The sequence below is a fragment of the Schistocerca serialis genome, chromosome 1 (genome assembly GCF_023864345.2).
Source record: "Schistocerca serialis cubense isolate TAMUIC-IGC-003099 chromosome 1, iqSchSeri2.2, whole genome shotgun sequence".
In the NCBI taxonomy this organism is placed as follows: domain Eukaryota; kingdom Metazoa; phylum Arthropoda; class Insecta; order Orthoptera; family Acrididae; genus Schistocerca; species Schistocerca serialis.
The window spans coordinates 118,865,088-118,882,815 of NC_064638.1; the positions used below are offsets into that span (position 1 = coordinate 118,865,088).

The window sequence follows — 17,728 nt, forward strand, 5'->3', positions numbered from 1 at the left end:
ATGGAAAAAAGCCCTAAAAACTAGTAAAGAGGGACATAACCTCTGCCATGCACTTCACAGTGTGTGGATATAGTTGTAGATGGCAATATTTGCAGAAACTAATTTCATTTCCTTTTTGTGACCATTAAAGTAAACATAATATGAGATTGAACTGGGGAAGATGATAAACCAAATGAAAACCCATCTTCTAGTGCAGTGCTCAGATATTATCTTCAATTTATGCAATGTTAGTGGTGATATTCATCCTAGCTTTTGTTATTCAGCTGCCTTGTGATGGTTGTCCATTGGCACATTCAGTATTGATAGAAAGTGTTGTTGACAGTGTTCACTATGTGTGTGATATCCATATGACTTTTCTTTCTAGAGGTTTTTGTGTGTCATGTAAGTTGTACTGAATAATAGGAAATTTAAAACATCTGCGAGACTTGCTTCTGCTCTTACAACCCAGTATTAAATGGCTCACCAACACATACTGGTCTGTTAGCAGAGAACAAGGTGGCACATAGGCTAGGGCACTGGATTGACATTTGGAAGGAGCAGTGTTAACACCATGGCCATTTGATTATTTAGATTTAGGTTTTCCTGGGTTTACTTAAACTGATGTAGGTGAATTCAGCATATTTCTTTGGAAAACAGCCTTGCCAATTGCCTCCCAATTCGTTCTTATCTGAGATTGTGTGTCATCTGTAGAAGACTGCACAACATTAAAACCTAGTCTTTTTTCCTTTTTGGCCTGTTACCTTCCACTTGGTTTTAATTTATGCTCCTCTTTGTTCGTGGTTTCTCTTCCACAGCATTTCTGCCCCCAGTGTTCTGTAAGGATTCTGCATTATAAATCTCTCCCTCCCTCCCTCCATGCGTGTGTGGAGGAGGGGCGCTGCGCATTATAATCTGCTATTTTATCCTTTTTTTAACCCTAATTTCTTTTTATGTCCTTTTTACCCCTAATTATCTATCAATGTTCCCCAAATTTTTACAGTTTTCTATTGTTTTTATTTCTACCTGTCTGCCTCCATAGCCAAGTGGTCACTGTGACAGACTGTCTTGTGGGGGACCCAAATTTGATTCCTAGTACTGCCAGGGATTTTTCCTTTGTGAAAGGACTGGACTGGGCTGAACTTAGCCTCGTGATGCCAATTGAGGCCCTACCTGATTGAGAGGTAACAGCCCACCTTTTTTTTCCTATCTTCTTGAACTACAGACCTTCCCACATCCAATTAACAGTCTCTGCACCATGTCAAGCCACACATTCAGGGACATATGGCATATACAAGTGGAGATGCAATGTCTCCGTATCCTGTACTTCTCTCCCAACCCTCCAGAGTGAGCCAACAGAAAGAATCAAATTTATTTCAAATGGTTCATCTGCATAGAGGCTTACAGATTTGGGCATTCCAACAGATGTACCCTGGATGTTATACAAATTTAGCTCCATTGCTATCAGTGTCATTGTGAAGCAGAAATACAAAACACAAAAAAATATTAAATCTCACTCATCCACTTGGTTAGTCTAAAACATGCTGTAAAGTATACTGACATCAGGCATCCTTCTCATTCATTATACCGTACTTCTGCTCCATATGTAGATCAGAACTATTCACAGAGAGGTGATAGCATGAGATTTGCTGTCCAAAAGCTCATTGCTAATAGAACAATACGTGTTGGTGAACCAGTTCACATCTCATAAATTCGAATGCTAAAAGTGCATATATACCCTGACAAAATTTGTCGTTAGCACTTCTGTCAAGGCAGTTTGCAGTACCACGTAGGAAATTATGTCCAGTCTTCAGTGCATCAGCAAATTGTGTTACAGAAGTAAATTGTGCAGCTGCAGCTATCTGGCTACATACTTGTTAAAGTGATAGTAAAAATAATTTAAAAGTAATAATTTCACATCACTTTAGCTCGATAGATGTATTCAGTACCTGTCTAGAAATTAAAATTAAATACATTTGCATGTTTCTCAAAGTAAGTTTGATCTTGTCATTAAGACAATTCCTGTGTCAGTCTTTTCTTTGATAATAGAATCCATATGATTGAAGTAGTGTTTGTTTGAACTATAACTTTCAAAATAATCATCATGTATTTGTTTAGAATATGGACCAGCAGTCATTGAGCACGTACTACTTAGAGGTGGCTTTCCCAGTGGATGTAAATTTGGGAAAAATTTCAATGTGACAGAGGATTTGCCAAAGCTTTGTGAAGCACTCACTGAAGCTGAAAAGCTTATGGAAAATGCTGCTAGGCAAGTTTCAAAGGTAGAACTGATTTTTCATTCTTGCTTTGATTATTTTGAATTCACAGAATTTTCAAAATTTGTTTTTTCCATGAAGTGGTGTTTCTATGTGTATTATTTACAACTGTGCAGGGATACATTCTTCAAAAGAAAGAAAAACGTCCACTACCAGATGGAGGTGAAGAGGACTTTTTTACAAATATAGAATTTCATCCAATGATATTTGAGCAGCATAGTAATCAGCCGCATAAGGAATTTCCTACCTTTGATGCTGCAGTGGATGAATTTTTCTCTACACTGGAAGGTCAAAAGATTGATATGAAAGCTTTGCAGATGGTGAGAATGTTGTCTGAATCTTATTAGTGTTTTTTGAAATTATTTAAGTTTGCACAATAAACATGAAACAATTTGTTGATGCTATAACCCTGTATGTAAATACTTGGCTAAGTACAGTTGCACCAGGTCCCCAACACACTACACTTCAAATATTTTACAAATGGCATTTGCACAGGCTAGCCACCAGAGGCGTCCTGTGTGGGCCACTTGACTTGTGCACACAGCACATCATCTGCTACACCATCTACCGGAGGTCTCCTCTTTATAAGCACAGTGCAGCAGGCACTCGCTCTTATATTGTGTTCACACTTATTGTCAGCAACTGCTTGTATCAGTACTGTGATTGTTTCTGTGTTTGTATTCTGAGCTGCTGTTTGCTTGTAAGTGGAAGAAGAATAAACTTAGATTCTTTGTGGTCATGCTGTTGTTTGTGACTTACAGTATGATAATGTTGATAGGAGAATATGACTGCATACCTTACCATGAAGTAAGCTGGGTATTATGTGAATACTGTTAAATTTTATGCCCTGTTCTGAGGTTGAGTATTTAAGAAATTCATAGTTATATTGATACTCATAGTGCTCTTTTGAACCCCAAAGCAAATTGGTATATCTGATGCAGGTTGGTAATTGTGTGAGTGTATTATTCTGTCTTTATGTTTCTACTTTAATTCTCTTGCAACTTTTTTTTTAAATGTATATTATTGTTCACAGTAATTGATGCACCACTTCTGTACCCCCGTTACCCACTCCTGCTGACGTGACTACTTAGGCCAATAGGAGAGAGTTGGAGAGAACGGTGACTCTGTGTGTGTGTGTGTGTGTGTGTGTGTGTGTGTGTGTGTGTGTGTGTGTGTGTGTGTGTGTGTGTGTGTGTAGGTGGCGGGGGGGGGGGGGGGGGATTTTTTTATTTCTTCTGACAAAGGACTTTAGAACCTTCTCCTAAAGCTAAACATCCAATAATCTACTATTAAATGTGCCTGTCTACTGCTCAGTGCTACCTCTATGTGCTGAGTAATATTCTATCCTAATTCATCACAAGTTATTCCTCCTTGGGTTTCCATTGTTTTATTTTGCCTAGTAGTTTCTCTACCATCTTACAACCCAGTACTCTTTCCCTTTATTTCTGTTCGCTGTTCTGTTACATTACTCATTGTCTGTCTTTTATTAGTTGTAATTTTTAAGACAGTTCTAAGTGTTTTTTATCCTCCACTATAAATCCCTGCTCCTGCCATCTGTGGCAATACTGATCCTGCATTATTGCCTCACTTGTGGAATCCCTCCCAAATAGCCTTACTACAAAATTACCCAGCTCCATCTGCAATCCATCCTTCCATAATGACCACAACCTTTTTAAATTCCATCAGACTATAACCCTCACCAACCTGGTCATGCAAAACCAATTACTAGAACCCAGCCTTCTTGCACTACCCCTGCTCCATCTGTAAAATCCTCCTCTGATCACTGCCTCCATCTAACCTCCCCCACACTCCTTCATAGTCACCAAATGCTGTGTTACTGACCTCCTACATTTGCCACACTCTCAGAAACTTCTTCCTGTTACACTACAAAACCCAGAGCCCAAACTGATCCATAAACAATTATGAACCTGTCTTCCAAAAGCCTAAGTATCAGTCCTTTCCAAAGGCCTCAACCTTTTCTGCCGCTGCTCCAAAGTCCAATCATAATGGGCATATTAAAGATCCTCTCTTCTTCTCCTGATCTCTACAATGGAAACACTTTTCCGTCACCAATCCTACCATTCAGACTCGTCCCAAAACCAGCCCTGCTGTAATCAGTTTATTCCATCAGCCAACTGTGATCCACCCTGCTGCCACTGAACCATCAATTGATAACTTTCCAGAATTTCCAAACCTCAAATATTACCTTGTCATCATTCCCCCAAAACCCTCAACATGAAAACTAGCCTCACACCCACAGAAAGAACCACAATCCACCACATTAAAACTTATTACAACCTTACAATCCTTCCTGCTAACAAAGGCTCCACCACTGTTACGAACTGCAGGGATTACATAGTTGAGGACCCACATCAGCTGTTGGACAGATCCACCTACGTGCCCTCCCGTAGTGGCCCCATTCCAGAAATCCAGCATAATATCCAGTCCCTCTTCACAGTCCCTCTTCAAGTCCCCTCTCCCATGAATTTCTCCCACTCCTCATCCCTGCTCTCATCCTTCCTAAAATACACAAACCCAACCACCCAGCATACCCCATTACAGATGGGTAGTACCCCTACAGAGAGAATCTTTGTGTCGTGGATCAGCACCTTCAGCCTATTAACTATAGACATTCTGCTGTATAAAAGATACCAACCATTTACTGTACTGACTCTCCACAGTTCCTGTTCCTTTACCACTTGGCACTCTGCTCACCACTCTCTATGCCCCCTCCTGGTTCTACGGAAGAGTGTTGAAAACTATGTGGAATGATAAGGTAGAGAAATGAAGTAGTACTCCAGAGAATTGGCGAGGAAAGGAATATATGGAAAAAATTGGCAAGAAGGTTAGTAGGTACAGAATAACTTCCCTCGTACAAGAGGGAACTGTAGAGGGTAAAAACTGTAGAGGAAGATAGAAAATCCAGCAAATAATTGAGGAAGTAGTTGCATGGCCTCACCACCATTGAACACTATCTTTCTCAGTGCCCGACAGAGTCCAAACCAAATTGCTGGTCATCATGGTCACCTATATCTTCACCCATAATTACTTCTTCCTTGAAGGCATCACCTACAAACATTTGGGAACCCGCTTGACACCATCCTGTCCCAACTTATTTATGGACCATTTAGAGGAAACCTTCCTAGCCACACAGAATCCCAGACCCCCACACATGCTTCGGACACACTGATATGTTCATTATCTGCACCTAGGGCAAGGGTGGCCTATCCATATTCCTCCAAAATCTCAGGACCTTCTCTCCCAGTCATTTCACCAGGGCCTTGTCAGCTTAATAATCCACCTTTCTCACTGTCGATATACATGTTTCGGAGGGCTCCATCTATACCGCTATCCACATAAAACTTAACAACCACCTACAATACCTCCTTTTCGACAAATTCTAACAATTCCACACCAAGAAGCCCCTTCCATACAGCCCCACCCATCATCATCAATGACCAGTCACAAAGGCAAAGGAGTACCCCTTCATGACTTGGCGTCACCCAGGGCTGGAGCAACTGAATCACATTCTCTGCTAGTGTTTTGACTACCTCTCTTTGTGCCCCGAAATGAGGCATGTGCTCCCACAGTGTTGTTCTGCCATGCACTGTGAACCTACACAGTATTCTGGTTCTGGTCCATCCCTGTTTCATTCTTCCTGCCAACCCCTTTAACTATGGCCCTTGTCCTTACAAAAGACCGAAATACAAGACCTTAGCAATACATCCTCACACTACCACCTATTACATTCCTGTCCTAGAAATTTCCTACAAGGCAGAGTCACTTGTGAAAGCAGGCACTTAGTCTACCAACTTATCTGCAGACACTGTGCAGTTTTCTCTTGGACATGAAGAAGAGGCTGTGTGTTCTCATGAATGGCCAATGCCAAACAGTGGCGAAAAAACAGCTTGACCACCAGTTGCCGAGCATGCCATGCAACACGATGTGGTTGACTTCAATGACTGCATCACATCTCAAGCCATCACCTTTTCTAAATGGCAGGAGTTCTCTCTGGAATGTATCCTTTGTTCCCATGACCCCCTGGCCTCAACCTTCGCAAATGATGGTAGAGTTTAGGCTCATTCTGTGCACCTAAATCGCATATTCTGCAACAGTCAGTGAACATTCAGTATTATTCTGAGCAGTCCGCTCAGATGAAGCCAATGCAAGCATTAAGCTTGATAATTGAGAGTTACATTGTGAATTTTTATTCCATTTGTAGCAACTTGTCGTTGCTGATGGTGATAGTAAGTGACAAATTGTACATAAGTAAGCAAGAGATGTAATTTGGAGGATACATGCTTTCTTCAAGTGCAAAGCATTTGTATTTGTGTACTGCAACTGTCATTTGTAGCTGGCAACACTGTATCCCCATCTGTACCTTGGCCTGTGTAAACCACCATTGTTTGTGAAACTGGCTATAGTCCCTCTTCTCCACTCTGCCAGCCTCTATCCCCTTCCCTGCTTCTGCTTCAGCCTTAATCAAGCCTCCTATTCACCACCCCCTCCCCCCCCCCTCCCCCACCCCAGTGCACCTCCATTGCCCTTCTCCCTTCCTCCTTCTCTGCTTGTCTTTTCTGCTCCCCCCCCCCCCCCTCCCCCGCCCCCTCCATAGCCAAGCACAGCCTCATGATGCTGAAACTAACAGCTTACTATCCTGCCCCAATCACGTTACCTCTTCCCTGCATGCTCCTACAGGCAGCACTGTGCGCGTGCGTGCATGTGTTCATCTGACAAAAGACTTTGTGTCAAAGCCAAATAACATCCAAAGCCTATTTTCAAATATGTTTGTCACTACTCGGCGCCTCATCAGTGTGGTTGGTAATAATCTGTCCCAATTCATATTAAAAGTAGATTAAGGAAGGACTATTCATGTTTACTAAACTTCTGATTACTCATGTTTACTAAACTTCTAATTACTCATGTTTACTAAACTTCTAATCAGCATTGTCTAGGATATAGATAACATTGCTGACACACCCCTCCTGTCCCTTCCCCCCTCCCCCCACCCAACCCCATACCATCACACACCCCCACTGCCATTCTTTCCAGTTTTTGCAATATTCTGAAAGTTTAGATTTTTTTTTATTCCATAGGGTCATTATAACAAAGTCATATTATAACAGATTGTATAAAAACATTAGATGAAAAACGATGTAATACACTTAATATATAATACACCAAATGCAAATTGCTGATAATGAGTAGGGAATGGAAATGTGACAGCCATAGGTTGTCATAAAGAACCATTGCAGTATTTAGGAAAACTAAATTTGGGTTGGGTGGATCAGGTAACAATTCTGAGTCACTGCTGTATGTATGATCCTTCTGAAATCTCAGTTAAATAAATCTTAAGAATCCCTGCAGAGAATAGAAGGGGTATGGCAGGGGAAAACCATGTAATTGTCCTTGAAAATACAAGGTTTCTTTCTGACTATCTTCAGTTCTTGCAAAAACCTCATAAAATACTTTTCAGATTAATAGAGAAGAGAGTGTTACTCACAGGTAGATGATTTCTGTGTCTTGTGTTCACTGAGTGCTGCAGCTGTTTGTTAAATAGTGGTTTACACCACGTTTTTCATAAAGGAAGACTGTTGATGGCATTGTTTTTGAGGAGGCTGCAACAACATAAGTGGGAACTTCCTGGCAGATTAAAACTGTGACCGAGCGAGGTGGCGCAGTGGTTAGCACACTGGACTCGCATTCGGGAGGATGACGGTTCAATCGCGCCTCCGGCCATCCTGATTTAGGTTTTCCGTGATTTCCCTAAATCGCTTCAGGCAAATGCTGGGATGGTTCCTTTGAAAGGCCACGGCCGATTTCCTTCCCCATCCTTCCCTCACCAGAGCTTGCACTCTGTCTCTAATGACCTCGTTGTCGATGGGACGTTAAACACTAATCTCCTCCTCCTCCTTAAAACTGTGTGTCGGACTGAAACTTGAACTCGGGACCTTTGACTTTCGCGGGCAAGTGCTCTGCCAACTGAGCTACCCAAGCATGGCCCAGGACTTGTCTTCACAGCTTTACTTCCGCCAGTACCTCATCTCCTATCTTGCGAACTTTCTTCCAGGAGTACTAGTTCTGCAAGATTCGCAGGAGAGCTTATGTGAAGTTTGGAAGGTAGGAGATGAGTTAGTGGTAGAAGTAAAGCTGTGACAATGGGTCGTGAGTCGTGCTTGGGTAGCTCAGTTGGCAGAGCACTTGCCCGCAAAAGGCAAAGGTCCCAAGTTCGATTCTTGGTCCAGAACACAGTTTTAATTTGCCAGGAAGTTTCATATCGGAACACACACTGCTGCAGAGTGAAAATTTTGTTCTGGAACATAAGTGGGATCTGTTTTTTGGTTTTATGCTAACTCCTTTCCATGTTAAGTAGGAGACAGAGTTGATAAGTGCTTTACATTATGGAAACTGAAATTTCTTGTGCAAGGAACAGCTGTCTGTAGTGTCTGTAATGGAGCAGAACTCACTTTCATGTAACTCACTACAAACCAGCACAGAACATTGTGTTCAATAATTACGCTTTGTCAGCCTCATTTACACTATACTACTGTTGAATAATTTGGTGGCAGTAATGCTTATGGTCCAAAGTCTTTTTAATTTTTTACTCCAGAAAGAAGGAATGCAAAAAAGTGAGTAGATGGTGCATACTATGTTAATAAATTGTGCTGTAAATGCAACACACTTTCTCATTTGAGCTTGAAATTTATGAGGGTATCAATTGCAGGAGCGAGAAGCTATGAAGAAACTAGCAAATGTAAGAAAGGACCATGATCAGAGACTTCAAGCGCTTGAGCAAACACAAGAACTGGATAAGCAGCGGGCTGAGCTGATAACCCGCAACCAACAGTTGGTTGATGATGCTATCATGGCTATTCGTGCCGCACTGGCCAATCAGATGTCGTGGCCAGACATACAGGCCATGGTAACAGAACTCCAAAACCGTCAGCATCCTGTTGCATGTGCAATTAAAGGACTCAAACTTCAAATTAATCATATCACACTGCATCTCAGGTAAACTAAAAATATTTCAATATATTTATTGTTTTTCTGTTACTGTTGAATATGGTCCATAAAAATTAAACATTTTGCCAGTGAACTTTTTTTAAATATCTGTTCTAATGTCCTTTAAATTTTTAATTCTGTTGACATTGTGCTTTCAGTGATCCGTATGCTGATGAGGATTACTCAGATGATGAAAGTAGGGATGAAGTTCTTAAACCAATGACAATTGATGTTGATTTGGATCTGTCTGCGTATTCCAATGCAAGGAGGTGACAATAAACATTATTATGGTTTGTAACAGATATGTAAGATGAAACTGCTTATTTGAATCACAAAATTCCCATTTTACAGGTACTACGAACAGAAAAGAAATGCTGCCAAAAAGCAACAGAAAACCATTGAGTCTCATAGCAAGGCCCTGAAGTCTGCTGAGAGGAAAACAAAACAAACTCTTAAGGAAGTTCAAGCAATGGTAAACATCAGTAAAGCACGAAAAGTGTATTGGTTTGAAAAATTCCACTGGTTTATTAGCTCCGAGAATTATTTGGGTAAGTGACGTAGAGGGAATATTACAATAAGAGAAATTCCAGGCCAGAAACAATAAAGAAAAATGAGGAAAGACAACACTTACTTGTAGGTGACTGATGTTCATCATGCAGATACACTTAAGGTAGAAAATCTGTAACATTCTTGTAATATCTTAAATGACAAAAAAGCGTCAAAATTAGTGTGTAACATACATCTTCAGTATTTTTCCAAGACCTACTTTAGTACTGTAATTGTTTTGGGTGGTACTGTTTGACTGCAGTTCTTATATAGTATAGGATGAGTCGCTAACTATTGTCACCAAGAATAACTCTGAAAGTATGATAGGAACTGAAAAGTTGTGGGACAAAAGTTGCATGGGACAATGGGGGCCACAATATGATGTTGGTTTTTTGTTGGTAGGTGGGGTCACTTCAGAGATATGAAGGTCAACTTTGTTTTTTTAAATGGGGTGCTATAGTTGGTACTTATTTTCTGATAACAGCTGTCGAGATGAACCCAATGATGTGTCTTGGAAGGTCAACGAAGGTCACAAAGGGGGTATGAATGTCCATGTACAGAAATTGTTCGAAGTGATGACCATTGGTATGAATGCAGGGCTGCAATCTTCTTATTATGGATTGAGTGGTATTCCTTATCACATCGGCACTTATCAAAGCACATGCTCTGACAATTCTCTCTCGCATATCTTCAGGTGTAGTTGGAACGTCTTTATAAACAATGTCTTTTATGAATCCCCACTAGAAAAATTCCAGAGGCATCAAGTCTGGCGAACGAGCCGGCCACGACAAATCTCCTCCATGTCCAATCCAACGATTTGGGAATTGTCTTTGCAATCATTTCTAGTCATCAGTGAAAAAGGTGCTGGACACCCATTGTGTTGATACCACATTCGGTTCCTTGTTCCTAAAGGTATTTCTTCCAATAACAGATCTAATGTTTCTTGCAGTAATGTGGTGTACTTCCTACCATTAAGATTTCCTTCGATGAAATAGGGACCTATAATTCTATCCTCCAGAATCCCACACCATACATTCACCAACGACGGTTTTTGGTGTGCAACTTGCTGCAAATAACATGGATTTTCAGTTGCCCAATAATGCATGTTATGCAAATAAACATTTCCATGGTTCGTGAATGTAGCCTCGCCAGTAAATAAAATCAAATTAATAAATGTGTCATCCCTCTGAATCTGAAGTTGAGCCCATCAGCGGAATTCAGTGTGACACATACAATCCATACCAGTTAATAGTAGGTGGAGACTGATATGGTAAAGAATATATATGGGGGTACAGAATATGAACAACACTACTCTGGCTCATACCAGATTCCCTTGTGATTTGATGCGGACTAACTCAAGGATATTGAACCAAGTGGCAAGAGTACCAATTTCTGTTTCCTTGTTAGTAACTTTCCTTTGCCGGATGTGTTTCCAATGTGTTAAAGATCCAGTTGTTCTCAATTTATTGTACACATATTTTATGTGTAGGGTGAGTATGTTGAGGATATCTTTCAGCTTATGAGTTTCTAGCTCTCATTGAATTTCATTGGCATTCTCCATAAACGAGAAGCATGTCGACCTGCTCCTCGAAGGAATACATCATTCACATTCACCTGATTCAACAATACTAGTCCTACTGTTCCTATTAGTGTTGTATTGCAAAACCGTCAAATGATGTTTACATGTCAATGGCACATTAGATGGATATGCCGTATTCAGCAAATATTTACTATTCGCATGATATACAAGAGAGAATTGTCTGAGCATGTGCTTTGACAAGTGCCGATGTGATAAGGAATACCACTCAATCCATGATAGGAAGATTGCAGCACTGCATCGATACCAATGGTCATCACTTCGAACACCTTCTGTAAATGGACGTTCATGCCACCTTTTTGACCTTTGTTGACCTTGAAAGATCTTACTGCTACACATCATTGGACTCACCTCTATAGCAGCTATCAGAAAATTAAAAAAAAAAATTGACCTTCATATCTCTGATGCGACCCCACCTAGCAACAAAAACCGTCATATTATAGCCCCCATTGTCCCATACAACATTTGTCCCACAAATTTTTCAGTTACTATGATACTTTCGGAGATGTCCTAGGTGGCAATAGTTAGTGACTCACCCTGTATAGCAACACCCTGAAGAACTGGATATAGTAAGAATGTGCTTCAGACTCCTGGTTATCTGGTTATCCAGTTCTTGTGTTTGCTCATGCACACAGCATCTCTAATTGTGGTACTTTTTTGCTAATTTCTTCATAGCTTCTTGCTCCTGCAAGATATAATAAGAGAGTGCTAACTTAGATGTAGTTACACTGACAAGGCCATCTAGTAGTAATCTTAGTCAAATAAAGTGAAGCTCCTTCGCTGTTGCCACCAGAAAATTACATAAAAGACGGTGATTTATGGTTCCAGCAGAATCCTTTAAAACATCTATCTTGGCATAACCCACTAAACAAAAGAAAGGTCTTGCAACTGTGGGAGGAATAAAATCTCGAAGGTACTGGAGAGAGATGTACCCATTGTCACTGTGTGACAATTATGAGGAACTTTGGATGGACAGGGGAAACTGGAGGAGACTCATATATGAGGTCTGTTCAAAAAATACTGGAAAATTCGTAATTTCGTGCCAATGGAGTGTTGGAGTGAAATGCGGTTTGCATCCCTGCACACGCCTGTGTTTGATATATAACTGCCAGAAGTTTCATTGTTGTATGTGTGTGAGTTATTGTTCAGTGCTGTATTGAGTAGGACGTTGCATCACACAGCAAATTTCGAGATGGCGGAGGTTGAGGAGCAACGCTTGTGCGTTAAATTTTGTGTAAAACTCAAAAAAACCTTTAAGAGACACACCAAATTATGCAGGGAGTTTATGGTGATGAGTGATGAAGCCATACTTGTTGTAACAAATGGTTCACACAGTTTAAAAATGGCCAGATGGAAGTTAAAGATGATTCTCGTTCAGGATGCCCTTCGACATCTACTGCCAACGCTCATGTCTGCAACATCATCAAAACTGTGTGTACCAATTGAAGACTGACTGACTGAGAGATTGCAGATGAATGTAACTTTTCAGTTGGATCACGTCATGAAATCTTGACACAGCATCTCGAAATGCATCGTGTTGCCGCCAAGTTCATCCCATGGCTCATGAGTCAAAACCTTGCCTCACATTCTGTGGAGAGCTTTTGGATCACGCAAATGAGAATGAGATGTTCCTTAAGAGAATCATAACTGGTGATGAGATGTGGGTCTACGCTTATGATGTTGAGACCAAGGTTCAATCTTTACAGTGGGTCGGGAAAGGTTCTCCAAGACTGGAAAAAGCTCGTCAAGTCAGGTCAAATGTCAAGGCCATGCTGATAGTTTTCTTTCACTTTGAAAGATTAGTTCATCATGAATTAGTGCCACAGGGACAAACTGTTAAACGATGGTACTATCGGGATGTGTTTCGATGCCTGCAAGAAAATGGTCTAGAATGTGGTGAAACAATTCATTCCTCTTGCACCGTGATAATACATCCATACATTCCTCCCTCTTGGTTCATGACTACTGCACAAAAATTGAAATCACTGTGCTGCCTCATCCTCGTACTCTCCAGACCTGGCCCCAGTGAATTCTTTTTATGTCCAGAGTTAAAAATGCCATTGAAAGAGCAAAGATTTGCAATGATAGATGAGATAAAAGAAAATTGGCAGATGGCACTTTGGTTTCATGGGAAGGGCTACCTTTGACAGCATTTGAGTGATATTTTTAAAGGCCTGTATGTTTTGTGTGCCAGGTGAGGTGACTCAATGGTTAAGGCATTGGACATGCATTCAGGAGACTCAGAGTTCAAATCCTCCATCTGGCCATACAGTACACATTTTCTGTGGTTTCCTGAAACTGATTAAGGAAAATGTTAGGATGGTTCCTTTGGAAAGGCCACCACATTTTCCTTCACCAATTCAAGTTTTTATTCTGTCACTAAAGACCTTTATCCCCTTTCCCCTCTCTCTCTGTGTGTGTGTGGGGGGGGTTACATTTACTGTGGGGACTGTGCCAGAATGAAGTGTTACCTCGTGTGAACTGTGGGTGTACTTGGATAAAATTTCACCATCACTGTTAATCCTTATTAATGCTGACTTTCAGCCTTTTTGTTGTGAGTGATCTGAATGACTGTGCATTTCCTTTTCATTGCAAACATCTTGACTTCTGCATTTTCTTCTGTGCTAGTTGATGAGATGTTTTCTTCATCTGCTAAATGATCTAAACCATTTCTCCAGAAACATTCATTTATTGACTCTTATTTAAAACCAGAAAATATTTCATAACAATTTTTGTTAATAGATGAACTCTGTAGTTCCCATGACATGATGCCGATTGTCACGGTACTTATTGCTCTGTGGCAAACAACGCATCTGAAAAGTGGGACACACTGCACAGTATAAATCAGCAGCTACAGCAAAGCTTGATAAAGCAGCTATCGTCATCCTGTCTTTCAGAAATGCTGCGTCCATCTGCACAAGATTTTGTGCACAAATGAGATAAGATTCCCAAATAGTAGGCAAGTGTAAATTGACTATTTAAACTAAAGAATATCTTTATAGTGCCAATCATCATTTTTTTGTTACAATATACGTTGTGCAACATGTCAGTTTACCAGAGTGATAAGTTACACTGCGGTGTGTGTGTGTGTGTGTGTGTGTGTGTGTGTGTGTGTGTGTGTGTGTGTGTGTGTGAGAAAGAGAGAGAGATTGTTGGAAGCACCGCTGGAGTTAAAACATTGTCATTGCAACTAAAGTCTCCTTTTTTGCCAATATTAGTGACTTGCCCTGGCTTTGCAAGGGTGGCACTAAGAAACAGTGGCCTGATGACGTGTAATTATAATAATTATTATTATTATAAATTATATATACAAACCTTCCCTTTGAATCTGTCTACCCGGAAAAATAGTTGAAAATCCCTACAGTTGTTCCTGAGGTTAGTCTTCACATAGACAAACAAAAGCAGCAGGGGAATTTAGTAAAGTGTATAGATACCATAATTGTACGCAGGTGAGTAGGATGGGTAAATAAACAGTGACCATGTTTCTTCACCCACTGGACAATAGTATCTTCTTTTGAGAAGATTGCTGCTTCATTGTAGGATCGGAACAATACATCCACATTTCTTTGGCTGTTCTGATTCTGCACATTAAGTTTGACTCACTTTGAATTACTTGTTGTGCTCTTCAAAGGAAAGGATATACTTTTTCTCATGTTCTTTTTATGTACTTGAAACCATTGACATCTACCATACGATAGTTCAAAGATACTATGTATTTCACAGACTGCCTGCCCTAAGCCTTCACAGGTAACTTCTATTGTGATTATTCCGCCCTGTGCCTACTTGTTTGAAAATTTTTTTGAAGTGGTTAATCTACATAAATGTTATCCCTTGACCTAAAGATGCCTCACCAAGATCCAACAGTAGTTATCTTCAGCTTGAACACCTTCTTCAGCTTGAACACCTTTAGTACAGATCCATTTCTTAGGTGAAGCAACACTTGGCGACAGGTGCCTATTGGCAAAAGTTAGTACCACCACCAGTTGAGGCATATTATTTAGATTCACGGAAATGCCTAATAACACCTGTTTAATGCAGCCAGTCATCACCACCTACTTTAATATTGTCGTAATACAAGCTGTTACTTGTGCCTCTACTCCCTTCCTGTTTCATTCATGGCGTCCCACTGATCTTTTACACCATTTTGATGGCTGCCTCTTTCTCCTTCACCTCTTCCTGTGCACAGTTGTCTAGGTATATGTTACTTTTTTACTTTTCAACCATTCCTAAAAAGTGGAATTTTGTGTGTATATCCCACAAAAAACTCCTTTATGTGGAAAGTACAGAAAGTGAGACATTTAGCTGTCACATTAGGAAAGATTTATTTGTTATAGCATTAACCTGTTCATAAAAATGTCATTGTCCTTTTGATTTTACAGTTGGAAAACTACTTATAAAGTTTATTTAATTACGACGAAAAGTTCTCTTTCTCAATCCTGTATGGCAGAAAATTCTGCACAAGCAGACAAAAAAAAATAATTTGACTGAAAACTAAGATAATCCAGTTTCTTTTCTCTTTCTCTCTTATTTCAGTCATTGGAGGTCGTGATCCAAAGCAGAATGAACTGATTGTGAAACGTTATATGAGACAAGGTGACATATATGTTCATGCAGATGTGCAGGGAGCAAGTAGTATTGTTATCAAAAATCCATCTGGGCAGCCAGTGCCCCCGAAAACCCTCAATGAGGCTGGCATCATGGCAATGTGCTACAGGTAAGTGGACAGTCCTGTCATAGTTTATTTTGTTGTAATTTCAGAATAAGAATAGTAAATCAATACAGCTTGTCACACATTATGGATAATGTTGTAAAAACGAACATTTTATATGTCAAATAATAGTTGTAATGTTTTAAATATTTAATAAGGAAACATACACATTTATGATTTCTACTAGGGAAGCATTGACCCAGCAATCAAAAATGTGTAGCCATGTGACTGTCAGAATTGGAGAAAGAAATGTTATTTTTTTTCTTAATCTTCAAAATTGTTACTGTAGAAAATTGAGCCTTGATTGTATACATGATAAGAAAACTTAATATGAAGCTAGGGGACAAAAGTTGGTTGTTCAGTTCTGTGGAAAGCACAGTTATTTGCCTACGAAAAGTATGGGAATAAATAAAATCTTGAAATAAAAAATAATTGTATGCAAACAGTTTCAGAGCCAGCGTAGCAGTTTTTCAATGCAGTACATGACAGAAAAGAAACTTAGGTAACAAGACAATGTTCATCCATTCACTACAGAAATTGTTCTACTCAAAAATTGTTCACCTTCGTTGGTTTTATACTGCAATAAGTGCTGGCAGATCTCCACACTTTTGTATTTGTTCTCTGCTGTAAACTCAGAACTAAAGATTCAATCATGAATCCATAGAAAACAGCATATTCACTTTGAACTTTATTGATTCATATGCACCATCTATCAAGCTTGTTGAATCTTCCCATTAGCATGGGATGTTGACGACCATCCTAGTACATTGTCATTTATAAAGTGACTTTTTAGTTTCTTTTTTCTTTTCCACTCATTCACAGTTCTGTGAAATAGAACAAAGTTCCTGTATTGTTAAAAGCTTTGAAAGCATTTGTCTTAATTTTTTAGTAACATAGGAATCAGTTTTTACCTTAAATTTATATTTCACTATAGACTTATACTAGGGTTATGATTTTCTCTCTCCGTTGTAATATTTTTTCATTTACTTATCTTCCTATGTTGTCTCAGGTAATTCTTCTAGGTCATTATTTATTTAAAATCAAAGATGATGTAACTTACCAAACGAAAGCGTTGGTTTGTTGATAGACACACAAATAAACACAAACACAGACACAAAATTCAAGCTTTCGCAACCAAAGGTTACTTCATCAGGAAAGAGGAAAGGAGAGGGAAAGACAAAAGGATGTGGGTTTTAAGGAGAGGGTAAGGAGTCATTCCAATCCCGGGAGCGGAAAGACTTACATTAGAGGGAAAAAGGGACAGGTATACACTCGCGCACACACACATATCCATCCGCACATATACAGACACGGATGGATATGTGTGTGTGCGCGAGTGTATACCTGTCCCTTTTTCCCTCTAAGGTAAGTCTTTCCGCTCCCAGGATTGGAATGACTCCTTACCCTCTCTCTTAAAACCCACATCCTTTCGTCTTTCCCTCTCCTTTCCTCTTTCCTGATGAAGCAACCTTTCGTTGCGAAAGCTTGAATTTTGTGTGTGTGTTTGTGTTTATTTGTGTGTCTATCAACATACCAATGCTTTCATGTGGTAAGTTACATCATCTTTGATTTTAGATATATTTTTCCCATGCGGAATGTTTCCCTCTATTATATTCATTGTTT

At 39.9% G+C, this 17,728-nt stretch overlaps 1 protein-coding gene across 1 annotated transcript in view; it reads left to right on the forward strand.

The window, feature by feature from the left end:
- The window catches only part of LOC126463460 (ribosome quality control complex subunit NEMF-like), a 73,511-nt gene that overhangs the window by 29,569 nt on the left and 26,214 nt on the right, over positions 1–17,728 (forward strand). Inside the window, exons 5-10 of the mRNA XM_050096159.1 lie at positions 2,095–2,258; positions 2,369–2,572; positions 8,977–9,263; positions 9,413–9,523; positions 9,606–9,802; positions 15,931–16,111. Coding sequence (XP_049952116.1) covers positions 2,095–2,258; positions 2,369–2,572; positions 8,977–9,263; positions 9,413–9,523; positions 9,606–9,802; positions 15,931–16,111 — 1,144 coding nt within the window. The remainder of the gene's footprint in view (positions 1–2,094; positions 2,259–2,368; positions 2,573–8,976; positions 9,264–9,412; positions 9,524–9,605; positions 9,803–15,930; positions 16,112–17,728) is intronic.